Genomic DNA, 17,783 nt, shown 5'->3' on the forward strand with positions numbered 1-17,783 from the left:
CTAAGTGATCAGCTACTTTGGAACCTAATCATTAACTCTCCAACCCCCTCCTTGTCCTTTATAAACCAAAGGCCTGATTCTCCACTGCTTTACACCAAGTGAACTCATTTGTACCTGTTGCATCCACTTTGCACAATGAGTGTAAAACACTACCAGAGCAGCCTGACAGCATTTTTCATCCGCTTTGTACTGGTATAAATGACTACATAAAGGTGCAAGCAGTGGAGAATCAGGCTGCCAAATACAAAACATTTAACGCTAACTATACAGTAGCACACAAGGAGATTCTCTGGCTTCCACTTTTGATCTGATGGATTAGGAATAATTCCAAGACAAAAAACAATGTTAAAGAAAAATTAAGAGTCAGTATAGAAATCAGTACATGTAAGGGTAAATCCTTACAAGAACATTGCAGTTAAGAAAAAAAAACTATTAGAAAAGGTAGGAAATTCAGATTTAAGGTTAAAACTTACAAGAAACCCAAACTTTTGAAAGCATGGAAATCCACAGATAAATTACCAAAACTACCAGGCATCACTGGCAAGAGACAAGAGCAGACAAGTGGTCTGAGAGTCAGAGCAAAAAAAAGTCTTAAAGGTGGAGTCAAAAAGCTGAAATTGATGCAAAGAGATTCAATTGGTGTGTGTGCACAGGTGTTTTGGAGGGAATGAACAGAACAGGCAATCATTGAGTGATCCATCCCCCGTCGGCCACTCTCAGCTTCCAGCAGTTCTTGCTGTATGGACAGAAAAAAATGCTGATTCAGGAAATATTATGGAGGAAGATGTGCCAGGATTTGGAAATGAATTGAATGTGTGGGTTAAGGGGTAGAGGCACCTTGACATATCTTGGTCGGAAATCATAAGAGGAAAAAGAACTAGAGCCCTGTGTACAATGCACTGCAAAAAATATATATTTCAAACATGTGCTGAGAAAGTTTAACCTCTTGGTATTTCTAGTTCCCTGGTTTGTACAATGTCCATCAAGGCCACATTCATAGGGAGCTAAAAGGAATGCAACTTCTACCTGGATGATCCCAGTCAGAAATGTTGTTGATGCAGTAAGTGTCAAGGCTTCCATGTAACTCTTCATATAATTTGCATCTGAGAAATTGGCAAAGGTTCCATTAGCAGTCAATACAGGGCTGAAATTCAGCGTCTTCAGAACATCTGCCACCATTGCATTCAGAATGCTGAATGAACCTGTGACCAACAGAAGCAGAGAAGAAGGTTGTATGATTCCCTGCAACCAAAAGTCCATCTTTCACCCCCACCCATGCACTAGAAGGTCTATTTTCTCTCTGTGTGTGTGTGTGTGTGTACATTCACACACACTTCTTAATAGCTATATAAAATCATGTCTCAGACGTATAAAATCAAGTCTCAAACACTGATTCTCACTCACATCCCTCCCAAGTATATGAAATTCCTGATACTGTATATCATCCAAAAGCAGACTACATTTACAACCTCACAAACATGAACTATCAAGTCATTCAGATGCATGACCAAAGATTATTTCAATACAAACTCTAAACAAGCTTTTACCGCTGTCAAATAGACTGAAGAGTGAATGTGAAAGAAGTTAGCTGAAGAAGGAAGTGTAGCTCTGGCTCTAAGACTAGAGGGCACCCTATGCCCACTTACTGTGATACAGTGGACAACCTTTTCACCTGAAAGGAAGGGAAAACAAAGAAGGAGGTCTAGGATCAGAACCATCGCCAAAAAATAATTGCCAGGGCTCTGTTCACAGATTTATGTCTCCAATCCATTTGTTTGTTGATCTCCTTGTACAAATCTCTCTGTCTCATGTGTTTGTATGTTGTGTGAATATATAATTAGGAAGAGTGCAGAACCATTAAGGATGCGATAATGGCAAGCAGCTGTGTGACCCCGCGAGCAGACCAGAAGCCAAATTGTGACTCAGTCTGGTTCCCCACTTGCTCTCGGGGATGGTGGGGGAGAGAAGGAAGGAAGAGTATTCTGCGCAAGCCCTACTGTGTCTGGTGCTGATTACTCTTCCATGGAATTCTGGCTCTCTCCTCTGTGCTGGTATCTGTGATGTGGATAGTCCGTGCAAGGAAGTAAGTGGACACCTTACTCCCTTGTGCGGGCATACAAGGTAGTCCACAATTGAGTCCTAAGTGATTTGCTCAGGATCACACAAGTCAGAACCAAGCAGGTGACTGGGAGTCAGGATGCTCACTCCAAGACCATGCTACCAAGTAAGATTAAAGTAAGATTTGTCTCAAGTAAGATGAGACAAAGATAGATATAGGCACTTCCCACACCCTCTAATGACAACTCTGCACATGACCCCATAAATCCTGGGGACCCAATTCACAGAGCAGAGTAAAACTTACCAATGGAGATATGGCGCGAAGTCCCAAATACAACATATGTTAATGAGCAGCAGAATGCAGAATAGAAGCCATTGACAATTGGTAGTGGTAACCTCGTTAACAAAACTCCTGACAGTCCTGGAGGAGAAACATACATTTTTAAAAGCAAAGTGTATCTGGCAAGATTTTATGTTCTACTGTACTTTAATTGTCACAAAGAATACTAATAAAATACTGAATCTTAGAAGGTGTACGTGTGTATGCATATTTGTTTGAGAGCACATGCGTGCATCTCTGTGTATGTCAAATATTGTGCATGAGACTATATGCTGAGCACAAGTACAAATATATGTATGCAGATGTGTACACGCCTGTACATAGCAGGCTATAAATTCAGTTAAGGAAATCTGATGTCAACTTGAAGCCCATTGTATATTCCCCAATAAAAACTATGTTAAAGACTGGGGGTAAAGACTAAGTATTTATCAGTAATTTAGGGTAAAATACATTACAGGGTTGTTACAATTATTCCAAAATCAAGCATTATAAATCCTGGAAATTCAGAGTTCACATTAAATTTTAAAAAAATAAAAACATATTAAAAGGAATGGAAACAAACAGTCGGGGCATCCAAACAATCTTAATTCTGCCCGTAGTAAAACCATGCAATAACCATATGATTTTTATTAAGGCATTTTAGTGTTTGTGATCCCAAATTAGATTAAAGTAAGTTTTAGAAACAAATTAGTTTTTTTCCCCTCTCACAGCATCCGTTGTTTAAGAAATTTTATCTCAGCTCATTAATTGTAAATTCTCAGAAAATGTATTCTGTAATCAAAGAGTAAATGCTGTAACTTTGGGGAGAATACATTGTATTCTTCATTCATAACAAAGTGGTTGAATCCCTACTTTAAGCAAATAAACAAACAAACAAAAGTAAACTCAAACTTAACTATGGAACAATGACCAGTGCTTCCATAGTAGGGTAAGCATAGGCAAATGTACACAAGCATATACATGTGAGCTGAAAAACTACTTTAAAATTCATCCCCCAAAACTAATCCTGCAAGCGCACACATACACATGCATACCCGCATCAATGTGTGTATATATGCAAGATGCATACCTGGAAAAAAAACATGCACTTGCATGTACACAAAAGCATGCATATACAAACTCTATCCACTTTAGGACCCTACATGACTGGAGAATAAACTTCTGATCAGCCTAGGGAGAATGGAGGAAAAATGAGGTATGAATAAAAATAGGATGGAATGGGAAGACATGCAAGAATATTTTTCTTTGCCTACCTTGCGGAATCTGGACCATCCCCACACTTAGGCCTGCATGTATGTCATTCAGGAACCACTCTCTGACTCGATATGCACACAACCAGTTCAGGATAGGAAACATCTTGAGTATGATCTTCCTGAATCTTGCCCAGGAGAATCTGAAAGGAACCAGACAAGTTCTGTGTACACTGTTGTTCAGTATTTCCACCTCTGTAGCACCTTACCAGGCCTTTGTCCTTTTTATGCCCAAAATGCATAGAGCTATGATTAACCACTTTCAGGCGCTGTGGACATATAATATGAATGCAATGTAGTGATCCCTATGTCTGGTTCCCTTGCATTCCATTCAAATCAAGAGCAAGCATTTTATGTGTCACTCATTTTATGTGTCACTCACATTACTCTTTGAATTAAGATCCCCAACTCTGGACATACCGATTTCTTATTTTTGGTACCACAGATAAGCGGAAGACAGTGCTTTGATTCCTGCTATTCTGATGAAGGTGGAAAATTGAAAATGATAAAATCTTTGAAAACGAGGTGAAAAAGACTTATAAGTCCCCTAGTCCATCTACTACAGGGAACAGTCAAATTAGTTTCCTGTACTATATTCTGTACTATGGGGATGTCAAACTAATGGCCTGCAGTCAGGATTAAGAACATAAGAACGGCCATACCGGGTCAGACTAATGGTCCATCTAACCCAATATCCTGTCTTCCAATAGAGGCCGGTGTCAGATGCTTCAGAGGGAGCAACCAGAATAGGGCAATTTATTGAGTAATCCATCCCGTCATTCAATCCCAGCTTCTAGCAGGCAGAGGTTTAGGGACACCCAGAATATGGGGTTGGATCCCTGACCAACTTGGCTAATAGATATTGATGGACCTATTCTCCATGAACTTATCTAATTATTTTTTGAACCCAGTTATACTTTTGGCCTTTGCAGCATCCCCTGGTGATGAGTTCCACAGACTGACTGTGCATTGGGTCACATGATGCATTTATATGGTCCACATGTCTCTATCAGAGTTTCTAATAACTAACCTTTCATTTAAAAAAAAAACAAGTTTCTAGTCGTCATGGCTGCAATGATAATACTCCAAAACGAACCAAGTGTAACCGATGCAGCATCTGCCCGAGTCTGCAGACAGCCTGATACAATTACTTTCAGGAGTAAACTTCCATCTTCCCTATTAATCTGATTGGACTGTCAACTTTAAAGTCCAGTTATGACACTCTGATGTCAACATTAACTATTTAATCACTGATCATTTTAGTGGATGGAATGGGAGCATGGGGAGTGAGTGAAGTTCAATGGTTTGGCAGCTAGGAATGAAACACAGAGAAGGAACAGAGGAGACTCACAAAGATAGGGGAGTGGGCCAGAAACAGTGAAAGTAGGATGAGGAAGCAAGAGAAACAAAAGGCAGAAACAACAGGCCTATAGGGGGTCAGATTTTCTCAATTAATGAAATAATAAAGCACCGAACAAATAATGTTGAGCTACTACATAAAGGCCATATTCTCCTCTTGCTCTCTGTGCAAATCTCCTACTGATATCAGTGGGTAATACACAGACCTCAATGTAAGCTCCAGCTCACAGACCATAACTAAACAGAATTCGATCCTCTCCTCCAAATAACTTAGATACCTTTGCTCTAGTACTTTGATCGCTATCTTTTATTTTATATCTATTTTATATCTATATAAATAATATAGATATTTTATATTTTATATGATGGAGCTTCCTACCCATGGCTACTTAATGGAGATCTCTGTGAACGATGTTTTTCTTTCTGATTATTCCTAAAGGTAAAGGAAGAGCTAGAAAAGGAGGCCAGGGATAAAATTGCACTCTCATTTACATCAATGCAAATCTAAAGTGCCTCCACTCACCTCAGTGAAATTACTCCAGATTTACAACAGTGTAACTGAAAGCTGAATTTGACCCACAGACTTAGCTTTGAACCTCAAGTCATATCAGGGTCACAAAACAGCAGGTGAAGCTTCAGCAGTCACTTCAGTTCTAGTGAGCAGTTGAAACAGAACGCCGAGACTCGGCGTTTCAGGAGACTTGGTATCTACTTCTTTATAAGAACAGTGGTATGTAGGTGCTTCTATTAAGTGACTCAAGAATAAGGAATTTACCTAGTCCACTCATAGTGCTCTTTGTAGGCCAATCCACAGAACAATAACTGATATTTCAAAAGGAAGCCCCTGTCCTGATCTCCATGCGGGAGAAAGGAAAGATGCCAACGAAGAAAACCTACCACATGCAACCCCCTGATGAACCCAAATAAATCCCAATGACTGACAGAATAAAGCCTGAGACAACATGGAGATGAACATAACCCAGGGGACAGTTCAGTCTGGGTGACAGAGTGATACAACAAAACTAAAGGGAATGTGACAAATGAGTTTCCAAACTTTGACTGGTTAATTTTTCCTTGGTGGAAGAACAGGACATCCTCTGATGCTGCTGAAAGAGGGTCCTTTGTGGTCAGCACCTGCAGCATCTCAGCGTAGAAGGGTATTTTGAGTCTTTGGGTATACACCCCAATCCCAAGAGTACTCTGGCAGGGCAAGTCCCTACTGGGAAGAACAGGCTGGGGTTACATTAACTAATACTGCATTTGCACACTCACTTCGCCCATCCTAGGAGGGAACCTTAGAGCGGGAGAATGAGGTACAGCAATTTCTGCCATACTCTTAGGAAACCTAGTCTCTTTCTACTCTAGGCGGGAACTGAAAGTGGTACTTGGGAGAATTTAAACAAAAATAGCAAACACAAATGCCAGGAAAACCAGATGTAACCTTGTGTCTGCCAGCTAGGGTGGAAGGAAGCACTGGGGGGGACTGAAAAAATCCGCAGAATCCCTCCTCACTATGCATAGCTGCCTCATATTACCACAGCTGTGAAACAAACAGAGACTTTTATGGTCTGTAGGCAGAAACTCTCCCTGTGCTGTGGTAAGCTTGACTCACGTGCAGGGCTGGCCTTAGAGGTGAGTGATGCCATGTGCACCAACATTTGGGAGCACTAAATCTTTGCATTGAGAGGTCCCAAATCCCTAATTTTGTGTGTGTTTTTTTTCTCTCAACAGTTTTGCTTGATGGCTTTTGTTTTGTTTTGCGCAGTCGTCTGGAAGGCACCAAAAACATTTTCCATCTTTGGTGGCAAAACACACACAGATGGCCCTGCTTACCTGCTCCAGGCACGGGACTCTACAGTTTGGTGCTTTGATTCAGCTTGTATCAGTCACCTCTTTATTGTAGTAGAGTTGTGGGCAGCAGGAGGGTCAGTAACTGTTTTTACACTGGTACCTGAATTGGCTCCTCAGCTTCTTCATACCTGCCAAATTCCTGGTACATTACTCACCTGCACTGGACCCTTCCTTGGATTCTGAAGTCCCTGTTCCTTGGGGAGGGGGTGTTTCTTTCATAGTTTTTCTGGAACTGCTCTTCAGTGTATATGCCTCTCTTGATTCTGTACTTCCCTAGCTGCCTGGGAGCGCTGATAGTCTCAGCATCTGGCTCCATGCGGTCACACTGATAGTGGACAGTCAAAAAACGTGGGAACAGGGAAGGCGAGAGGGTGAAATCAAAGCTGTTGTCATTACCTGTGACACTGAAGGGAAGAAGGAGGTCACAGAACTGGAGTGTCTCATTGAAAGAGAATGTTTAACTGACTAAGCCAGGGGTGCTGAGAGCCATTGAACCAAACTGTAATCCGTGGATATGATGGGAAAAAAACACTTCAAGCCAGGGGGTGCAGCAGCACCCCCAGTTCCAGCACCTGTGCACCCAAGCCCCTGGGGTGGAGGCTGAGGTCCTCTGTCCACGGCGCAGTAGTGGCACAATGGCAGTGTTAGCACCCCCCACCCCCTCCCCTGCAGCACCCTCAAGAGTCACTTCACTGGGGTCACCGGGGGAAGAATGGGACCCTTGTTCCCAGATCCCTGTGGCTGGGGCAGCTCTTCAGAGGGGCTGGGGGCCGAATGCCCCCTGCTCCCTCTCGGCCTCTCCCGCCCATCTCTCGACTCGCCCACGCCCCCTCCCCAGTGCTGCCAGCCGCTACCGGGCCCGGCCCTGCCCCGGGCGGGGACACACCCCTCGCTTGCCGGGAACAGGGGGAGCCCAGGGCCCGCTCACCCGCAGCAACCTGAGCCGCCGCCGCCTCGAGACTCGCGGGGGCGGCCGGGCCTCGCCAACTGCCAACCCCGGGGTGGGGCGCGAGGTGCACGGGATACTGCCACAGCTCACCCGCGGGGGCCTGAGCCCCGCCTCCAACCCCAGGGGGTGCCCAGGTCTGAGCCCCTCCCTTCCCGCCTCCAACCCCATGGGGTAACCGGGTATGATCCTTTCCCCTCCCTTCTCCAACCCCATGGGGGGGGCTGTGGCTGTGGATACTGCACAGATACTGAAGAAAAGTGCATGTGCAATTCATAAAACTTCTCATCCGCTGCACGCTACATAGTGAAGCAAAAAGATCAGGCACCTTGGCAGCCCCAGTATTTTAATGGCCCCTTCTAGCGCAGTTCTTTGGTTTTTGTTGCATCCACCTACTTTTTCAAACCCAATTTTATGTAACTGCAAAAAAACCAGCGCTTTATGCAGCTGCATGCATATGTCCCTCAGAAGCAGTTTAGTGAACGCGCCACCTCAAGAGGCAGATAGCATGGTCCAGCGGTTAAAGGGAGCCCCCCCCCGACTTCAAATGCTGACCGCCATTTATTGGTTCTGTGACCTTGTGTCAGTCACTTCACTTCATTGATTATTTGGTGCTGACACTAAGCTTGAGCTCCATTTCACAGGGCATTTCACGACATGCTTCATTTTGAAGCAAATGCCTAAATCTATTCCCAAAGAATTTCCTATTCTCAAACACGTGCTCGGAGTTAAGCATGTACACAGCTGCTTGCTTTGATGTTGATCCTTGGCGCTGTACACCGCCCAGCCACAAAAAGGCGGTTCCGCCAATCGAGAAGACAGGGCCATAGTGAAGCGAGAACACGCTGGGGACTCCAGCGGGAGGTGATTTAGCAGCTTTCATCCGCCCCACTATTCCCTGGGCTCCTGCGTACAGGCGGCCCTAGGGCAGCGGGCTAGGACTGAGTTTGCAGAAGTCAGTCACACTGGGGAAGTGAACTTAATCCCGAGACACTAGAACCACAGGAGCAGCTTCCCTCTGATGTAGGAGAGCAAAATAGCCCCAATACCCAGAAATGACCAGGTCTGTGCCCTGCCTCTCCGCCCAGCCTGGCCCAGGTCCCCGATGCTCCCAGCAATAGCTCGGCGCCCTGCAGCCCTGCCCCAGCTCCCCCTTCCTCCGCGCCAGGCTCGCCGCACTCCGCTCGGCTTCCCCGCACCCTGCTAGCTCCACCTCCCGCTCCAAGCCCAGCCAGGTCCCAGGCCGCCCGCGCGGCGCTCCGGCCCCTTGCCGCGGCTCGCTCTCGCGAGAGAGGAGGGCGGTTGGCGCTGGTTCCATATTGGGTCATCTCCGCTCTTTGCGCCTCAGCTCTCGCGAGGCACCGGGGGGTGCGATCGATTGGTCTGGGTTCCGGGAGGAGGCGGACTCGCCTGGGCAGTGCCACTGGGCAAGGGAGGGGGAGGTCACTCCGGAGTCGCCTTCGCCGCCTGCCTTGTTCTGCCTGTGAGAGGAGTGTGTCCTCCCCCCCCCCGCCTGCATCAACATCTGGTTCCTTTTAGGACCCCCCTCCTCTCACACACGCGCTGTCCCGCCCCTTGGGGTGACAGTGCGGAGCACCCAGGGGGCGCGTGAGGAGAATCCTAACAGCCAGCGCGGGACAACCCCCGCACCCCACTCTTTTTTTGGGGGGGGGCGGGCGCTGCACGAGACACCCCCGGTCCCTTCCCTCTGGGGGCAGCAGCGCGCGACAGGGGGTGCGCGGAGGCTGTCAACGGTCACTGGCCCGGGCGGTGGCGAGGGGGGTCGGAGGCGGCGCGAGGCCCCCCTGAGGGGAGGGAGGGGTGCAGACCTGCCCCTCTCTCTGCAGGGGGGGGGCGGGGGAGGAAGAGCCCGAGTCCCCCCTCCCGCCTGGCCGGGCGGGGCGGGCTCCGGAGCCGAGATGTCTCAGGAGCGGCCCAAGTTCTACCGGCAGGAGCTGAACAAGACGGTCTGGGAGGTGCCCGAGCGCTACCAGAACCTGTCCCCGGTGGGCTCCGGGGCCTACGGCTCCGTCTGGTGAGTCCAGGGCGGGGGGGTGGGGGGCTGTTTGGATTGGAATCTGCCTGTCCTACTTGCACCCCTTGGGGGGAACTCGGGCACCCCGGGCCGGCTCCGCTCTCGGGGGTCGAGGGGAGATGGGGAATCTGCCCCGGCTTCTCACCCACTTCTAAGTACCGTCGGTGTTGCACGTGCAGGGCGGCGACTGAGTTGAAGGGGGGCGGCGGGGGTTCCCTGACCTGGGGGGGGGTTCATCCCCCAGCTCCTCCTGCCCCTAATATGGTTGAATCGGCCTTGCCCACGGGTGACTTTTATCCCTAGATTAGTGGAGAAACTGCTGCAGAACCAGTGTCTCCCTGGTGGGATGCACCAGCTTGCACCACATGGCAGGTGGGGGTCAAGTCAATTTCACAGGAGAAGATAGGCTTGTCCCACTCTTCCTCCAGGGTATTAATGTACACACTTTCCTCCCCATCCCCCCTTTAGTTACTGAGTGGTGGGGCATGCCAAGTCCGTGCAGTCTGCTTTTCAGAACAGGTGCCTGGTAGCTCTTGTTCCAGTTTCATCTGGGAGCTGCAGAGCAGGTTGCATTTTGGGTGATCTTAAAAGAGAGGTTTGTTGATACTGGGACAGTGATATGGTGGGAAAGGCTATGAGGCTATCTCTTCTGCCTTGCCCTATCTGCCAGGCTGCCAGGAGTGCTCTTACAGATACCATACCACTGGCCATAGGAGGTTAACATAGGGAAATTCGTGGTCTTTCCTGAGTGAGAAAATTAGGCGTAGATGCCTATGGTAGCAACATCTTGCTGTCAGATCTGTGAAAGTGTGGACATAACTGGCAGGAAAACAACATTCTGGTCTTTAATCTTTACTTAAACTAATACAGATAAGATGTGTATCTGCAGAGCTTGACTTGCTTGTAGTTACAGCATCATGATTTAAAAGGTTGTACTCCCTTGTTGCATCAAGTATTTTTGCTCATTTTGTGATGCAACAGTGCTTATTAGTTTTGGTCTTCAAAATATAGAATAGGAAATGAGTTTCTCTACTTGACTATCCTCAATGTTGCAGTCAAATCACAGCGATGCATGAAAGCTTTTTTAGGTGGCTTTGCCCTTTTTTAAAAGAGAGAATATGTAAAACATTAATGTCTTAGGAACACGTAAAGTGTTTAAAGCTTTTCTGCACCCAGTATGTCAGACCCTGATGAAGATTTTGTAATAGTGTTTCCACACAGTGGTCTCCTCCAATGTGTGAAGTGAGCATGCGTTAATGAAGTTTTATGCAATATAAATATCCACAGTGTAGGACTCACAGTAAACAATACTAATGAAGAAAAGTAATAGCCATGTATATATTGTAGCTTTTAAAAAAACCCAAACTGTTAGCTGTTTGTTTTTTAAACAAAGGGTGATTATATTATACTAAATTGTTTGCAAAGTTCCATTTAAATAACATCTATTAAAACTTATGTACTAAAGTATATGAGCATTTGTCCTTTATCCTTTGTATAAAGGTTAAACAAGTTCTAATAGTATGAATAATTGGTATGACAACTGAATGCATTCCCCCCAAATTTTTACTGTAGAAAGGCTGAGCTTAATTGAAGTAGTAAGATAAGTGCTTGACCTTGCTGGTTGATAAATATCTCCTGAGATGCTGAGTGTTCTGATTGCCCATTACAATCAATGGGAGTTGAGGGTGCTCAGTGCCTTGTGGCAGGGTCAACCCTAAAAATAAAATGAGCAAGGTCTCCTCCTACCCCCCCAACTCCTATTGTGCTTTCCAAAATGCTTGCATTACTTCCAAATATTTCTTTCCACTACCCATATAACATAAGGATTTGCATCATGAACTTCCTGTTTCACTGTGTCAAAACCTTTAAAGATTGTGCAATTGCATTAGTAGCAGAGGAAGTTGTATTTTCTGTTGGAAGCAGCTTCGGACGTAGCTGATAGTTGCTGATTATCAAAGTTTATTATATTCACGCAAGGACTTGCTCTGGTCTGGCATATCTTTTCGTTCCTGATCTTAATGTAAAGTCACTATGTTGAATGAGGCATCAAATTAATTTTCATTGTACCAGATTGAGACTGCAAACACAGGATTATGATTTTAGTGTGATTAACATCCTCAAGCCAGAAAACTCCCCAGGCAGTGATGCAGATAAAATGTACTAGCATGCATCACTACTTGCACACCAAGGTGAGAGGGTTAAACAGGACGAATGTCTAGGCTGTGAGGGAGAAGACTCAAAGGGCTGGTCCACACTAAGCCCCCAGTTCGAACTAAGATACGCAACTTCGTAGCTGAAGTCAAAGTATCTTAGTTCGAACTTAAAGGTACTTAAAGGTCCACACGTGGCAGGCAGGCTCCCCCGTCGACTCCGCCTACTCCTCTCGCAGAGCAGGATTACCGGCGTCGACGGCGAGCACTTCCGGGATCGATTTATCGCGTCTAGAGAAGACGCGATAAATCGATCCCAGAAGATCGATTGCTTGCCGCCGAACCAGCGGGTAAGTATAGACGTACCCTTACTCAAACATAAATAACAGAAACTAACAAGTCATGTAGATTAGTGTTTCCCAAATTATGGGATGCAGTAGTTGGGAGAGAAGGCACAGGCAACCTCTCAGTTTGTTCTTAAGTCTCATCTTTGATTTAAAAAGAATAGAAGGAAGATGTATACATTAAAATGTGAAGATGCAAGGTGGGCAGCTCAGTTTTCAAAAGTCTGGGAAACACTGGTGTAGTCAGTGAAGTTGCCTACACTAACTTATGAAGCCATTGCAGTAACACCTATTGTGTGAAATGCTTATGCTGCTTGCTCTTACAACAGTTTAGCATCTTCATGCAACATAGCTGTTTTTGTTTGAATTCTTAATGTGCATTCACATGAAGTGCACTCTACAATCATGTTGGCATCAATGCATTCTGGGATTCCTGAAGCACCTATTTCAGAATGCCTCCACGTGGTTGTTAGGTACAGGAGATTTTGATTAATTTCCAAATGCAAGGTACTACATTGTAGAATGGAATTGGGACAAGTGACTGAATTGATGTTGATGCAACTCTTGTGGCTTCCTGGCCATACTGGGGAAAAATCATTGGTGACCGCATGGGGTCAGCTAGAGCCAAACTAAAGACTGTCCCAGATGTTTCAGACACTTTATGCAATTGGTACTTATAAAATGTGTTGACCATCTGTTGTGTATAGATATAAGTGTTGCACAGGCATTGCAAGTTCAAGGTGTTCCAAGCAATGTGTTTTTACAACAGCTTTTTTGCCTAATGTATACAAGGCCTCAGTCCATAAATGCTCTATATTGCCTCTTTAAGGCCCTACTTAGTTTGGGGAGGAATGTTGTAAGTTATGTAGCTCTTCAAAAAGAGATATTCTTTATAAAGAACAGTAGACTGTAAAAATACACAGTACCGAGTTTATCAGTTGAGAGTCAAAAATCAAAGGATCAGACCCAGACTCTGAGTTTCTTGCATGTTATGCCACACAGCTAGTTCCCTTTAGCTTTAAAGAGGGGGGGGGAAAAAACCTACTGCAAATTTAAGGAAGTTTAAATGTTAAATTTTTAAGGGGAAATTAAGTAAAAACCTCACATCTCTTCAAATAGTTTGCAAAATCATTGCTACTTGAAAGTGTTTTTGGAATAGCATCTATCTTCACCCTCACCAATCCATCACCAAAGTATCTGAGCACCTTCCGAATTTAAAAAAATAAATAATAAAATAGAAATAATTCCTTTTGCCTTTCCAACCTGTAGGAGAAATAACTTGATTGGTTTATAGGGTGCTTTGATTTGTTTGTGAATGGTTGTAGTAGTGTGTCTGTATATGAAGTATCCATGTTGGGTGCATGGTACATTGTGAAAGACTAGCCAAAAGAAATGAGTTTATGGGAGGGACTTGGAAGAAAGCAAGGTTGCTTAATTCACTGGGGGGAGAAGGGTGTTCCAGGTATGGGGCGTGGCATGAAAGGAGCCATGGAGTTCACTGGGAGGAGCCTGAAAACAATTTAGTAAGGCAGGTGGCATTAGCAGAACATGCAAACAGGGGTGTAGCAGGAGACAAGTCATACACATGGGGAGGTGCTGGGCAGAGCCTTGAAAGTGAGGTCAAGGAGTTTGAACGTGTTATAGAACTCGAATTTTAAGAAGTGGAGGTATATTGTGAGTCATTTTCTATCCTGAACTACTTACTGTACAGGAAAGTAATACTCATGGATAGCTGGTATTGTAGCTTTTTGCAAACTGGTGCTGACTTAATATGATCAAACACAGGACAGGAAGAGGTGCTGAAATAAATGCCTTTTTTATAGCTGTGTGCAGGATGGGTGTTAATTGGCATATACACCTCTACCTCGATATAACGCTGTCCTCGGGAGCCAAAAAATCTTACCGCGTTATAGGTGAAACCTGCATTATATTGAACTTGCTTTGATCCACCAGAGTGCACAGCTCCCCCCTCCCCCCCAGCACTGCTTTACCGCGTTATATCCGAATTCATGTTATATCGGGTTGCGTTATATCGAGGTAGAGGTGTATATAGGGACTGAACTTGTAAATGACTGTGGTTTTAGTAACATGTAAACAGGACTCTCACACATTTTGAAGGCCATAGATTTCCTGCTTACACAATGGGGTTGGTGGTCTCTAAAACAATCTTCAGGATAAAAAAGAGGATACTCCTAAAGGGACTGGATGAGTAGAGTAGCATGTTTGCTTGCATAGCAGCTAGTGATAAGCAGAACAGCATTAGTGGTAACTAGATATGCAAGAGACTGATCATCAGTTATCCAGTTTCTAAACAAACTCTACTTGAAGAGTAGTTTTGCCAGTTCTTTAGTTTATCAGACCACTGAAAAAACATAATTTGTCTCGACATAGTAGTTCTCTGGATTTGTTCTGTAGTCATTCTTAGAGGGTTAGCTTTGCTTAAGTGACATACAATCACAACTCAAAGTGGTGTGTGTTTTGGTAAGTTAGGAGGTAATGAGGCAATTTCCTGAATTGCATCCATAATAGAGCCTAACTGGCTGTGAAACTTGGAAGCTGTGAGTTATGACAGAGGCATGTAAATCCTAAACTCATTCTTTATCATTCTTAAAAATGGGATTTATAATTTCTACTTGTGATGAGCTTCTCTTCCTCAACAGCCTTTTTCAGCTGAAATATAATGGATAGATTTAATGCAACTGTTTTAAGGTTGTAATAAATGCTGATTTAGGTAGTGTTTAAAAACACTTTCCAATGTGACGGCTGTTGTGTAGCTCTGTGTTCTTATTTGTAAAAGCATTAGGTAGACATCTACGTCAGCCAAAAATTACTCGGCAGCCAAAAATTACTTGGCATGCTCAAAAATCTTTAGAGAAGCTCACTTTCTAGGCCTCAGATATGACCTAACTTAAAACTGTTATAATTTGGGGGTAGAGAGTATCTCTGGAGTACAGACATCTAATGTTAATTGTTTTTATGCTGTGTGAAAAGTTATTGTACTGGATACATTGACATCTCCCTTGGGATTCCTTGCTTCCTCTTCTGGCTCTGCAGCAGAGATGACTAAAGTTGTACATTATAGCCAGCCTTGTGTTTAATATTAAAGTACAGCCTGTTTAGATATCATGAGTCAAGTGGATATAGTGTTTGTTTATGTTAATTTGGTGCCGCCCTAGGAGTCATGACAAGTTGAGCGAAGTTGTAGCTCCCTTGCTTTGCAGTAGCTTTTTACAAACATTGTTCCCAGAGAGCTTTACTGCTAATGACATCAATTGATGATGATGTTGTACCACAATGATTTTTTTTATGAGGGTCAGGGGGAGAACTGTTCTGTAAGTTAAAAATGTGAAGTGCAAAAATAAAAATATATTGTCAGTTCTCTTAAAAGATACATAGAAAAATATAAATCTGACAAGTAGAAAAGGGCAAAATTGGTAGGTATGTAAAAAACCTTCTCTCTTAACTTTTTTCCATATTCAGAACACTAAATATTATCTAATATAGGAGCATAAAAGAATAGGGTGCAAAGAAAACAAGTATTGAACTATTACAATAATTTGTATTATGGTACCACCTAAAGGTTCTAAGTGAAGGTGGGGCCCTGTTGTCCCAGGCACTGAGAAACCCCTAGAACAGAGGTCCCCAAACTGTGGGGTGTGCCCACCTGGGGGTGTGTGCAGAGAAACATTTGGGGGGCTTGACCTTAAAAAGTTTGGGGACCACTGCCCTAATAAATGTAAGCTCTTCGGGGAGGAAACTGTCTATCTAGGGCTATGTCTACACTACCACTTATGTCGGTATAACTTATGTCACTCAGGGGTGTGAATAAGCCATGCCCCTGAGCAACATAATTTAACCAACCTAAGCGACAGGGTGGATAGCGCTAAGTTAGTACAGTAGTAGAGCTTTTCCCGCAGACGTTGCTGCCGCTTGGTGGGAGTGAATTAATTAAGTCGATGGGAGATCTCTCTCCTGTTGGTTTAGAGTGGCTACACTAGAGAGCTCACAGCAGCACAGCTGCATTGTTGCATCTGCGCCACTGTAAGCTCTCTAGTACTGCCATAGCCTAAGTAGACAAAACAAAGTGTGGGTGAGGTATTGTTCTTTAAAGTTTTCTGGCTTATTGCTCTTCTCCATAAAGAAGGGTAACTGTAAAGAATAATGTAGAAATGTTTTTTTTAGGATATTGAAAGGAAATATGTGGAGTGTGTAGGGACCTTTAGTTTGGGTCAGGATCTTTACTTCTAGCACTGGTCAAGTACGAAGTAGGAAGACTCTTGTCATACTGAAGCCATAGGGGTTTTAACTGTCAAGTAGTTGTACTGTGTTTTCATTTTAAACTTTCCTGGACACTGTTTCCTTCAGGTTATTGCGGGCATCTGATCAATTTGTGTAAGTTCAAACTAGATGTAGCCTATTTGTGCTTGTTAGGAACAGAAAGGTTGCCTAGTGGAGGTAGGATTAGTCTTGAAATTGTATTTCCTCCCTCCCCATCACACATCACTCTTGGACCACTGTAACTCCATTTATTTAACTGAAGTTACTCCTTATTTTCTGTTGTAAATAAGGAAAACCTAACCAAGAATTCCAATCTCTTGCTTCCTTGGTTGGCAGGGTTAGGGATGCTCTGGAAGCAGTACATTGTGTTCTGGTAAGTGAGAAGTATGGTAATAGTGATTGCAGTTGTGAGGGTGGAATAAATATGCAGAGGATTCCCTTTTTTCCAAGGCAAGAGAGATTGTTAAACTGTGTTGTATGCTACCTGTTGCAATTGAAAGAGATGGAGCCTGCTAAAGAGGATGACCAATTCACATCGGTCTAGTTTGCATTGTGATGACTAAGATTTTATTTTGGAGCTGTGAAGTATATCTGGAAAACACCTCATTAAAATGATACTGTTATGTGTAGACCCTGAATTCAGGTTTTGTGTGTAGTATTTAAAAAAAAAAAAAAAAAAAGCTTGCATGAAACTTGAACAGAAAATGAAAATAGTATTTGAAATATTCCCCTGCAGGGTTTGCTACTTCAACATTGATGCGTTGTAATTGTGCATGAGAACTTGAGATGAAACAGCAATCAAAACAAAATAAAACCATTACCAGTTTATTTTGATTGTCCAATTTAGTGAAGTGTAGGAAGTAATACACATAAATTATGAAGAGCATAGTAGATTTCAAACACATTTTGATTAATCCAAAGCAATGTTAGTAATTCAACTACAGCAGTCTGAGGCTTCTGTGATCTCTGGGAGACTTTCCCAGCTTTATTTCCATATCTTTTCCTGTGAGCTGTTTCAATGGAATGTACTCTACTGCACAGAAGGGGCTACTGCAGGGGTCAGCAACGTTTGGCACGTGGCTCGCCAGGGTTCGGCCGATCGCGGCCCCCACTGGCCGTGGTTCGCCGTCCCGGGCCAATAGGGGCAGCGGGAAGCCGCAGCCAGCACATCC

At 44.2% G+C, this 17,783-nt stretch overlaps 2 protein-coding genes across 3 annotated transcripts in view; one reads left to right on the forward strand and one right to left on the reverse strand.

The window, feature by feature from the left end:
- Nucleotides 1-8,020, reverse strand: part of SLC26A8 (solute carrier family 26 member 8) — a 31,241-nt gene extending 23,221 nt beyond the window's left edge. Inside the window, exons 1-5 of the mRNA XM_029913344.1 lie at nt 7,787-8,020; nt 7,014-7,183; nt 3,652-3,791; nt 2,363-2,479; nt 1,027-1,202 (exon numbers count right to left, since the gene is read on the reverse strand). Coding sequence (XP_029769204.1) covers nt 1,027-1,202; nt 2,363-2,479; nt 3,652-3,791; nt 7,014-7,183; nt 7,787-8,020 — 837 coding nt within the window. The remainder of the gene's footprint in view (nt 1-1,026; nt 1,203-2,362; nt 2,480-3,651; nt 3,792-7,013; nt 7,184-7,786) is intronic.
- Nucleotides 8,021-9,682: 1,662 nt separating this feature from the next.
- The window catches only part of MAPK14 (mitogen-activated protein kinase 14), a 51,557-nt gene continuing 43,456 nt past the window's right edge, over nt 9,683-17,783 (forward strand). For both annotated transcript variants that reach the window (XM_024210529.3, XM_024210530.3), the window contains exon 1: nt 9,683-9,839. In XM_024210529.3, the coding sequence (XP_024066297.1) occupies nt 9,724-9,839 (116 nt within the window). In that variant the 5' untranslated portion in view covers nt 9,683-9,723. The remainder of the gene's footprint in view (nt 9,840-17,783) is intronic.

Source organism: Terrapene carolina, unplaced genomic scaffold, assembly GCF_002925995.2.
Source record: "Terrapene carolina triunguis isolate 2854851 unplaced genomic scaffold, T_m_triunguis-2.0 Scaffold604, whole genome shotgun sequence".
Lineage (NCBI taxonomy): Eukaryota > Metazoa > Chordata > Testudines > Emydidae > Terrapene > Terrapene triunguis.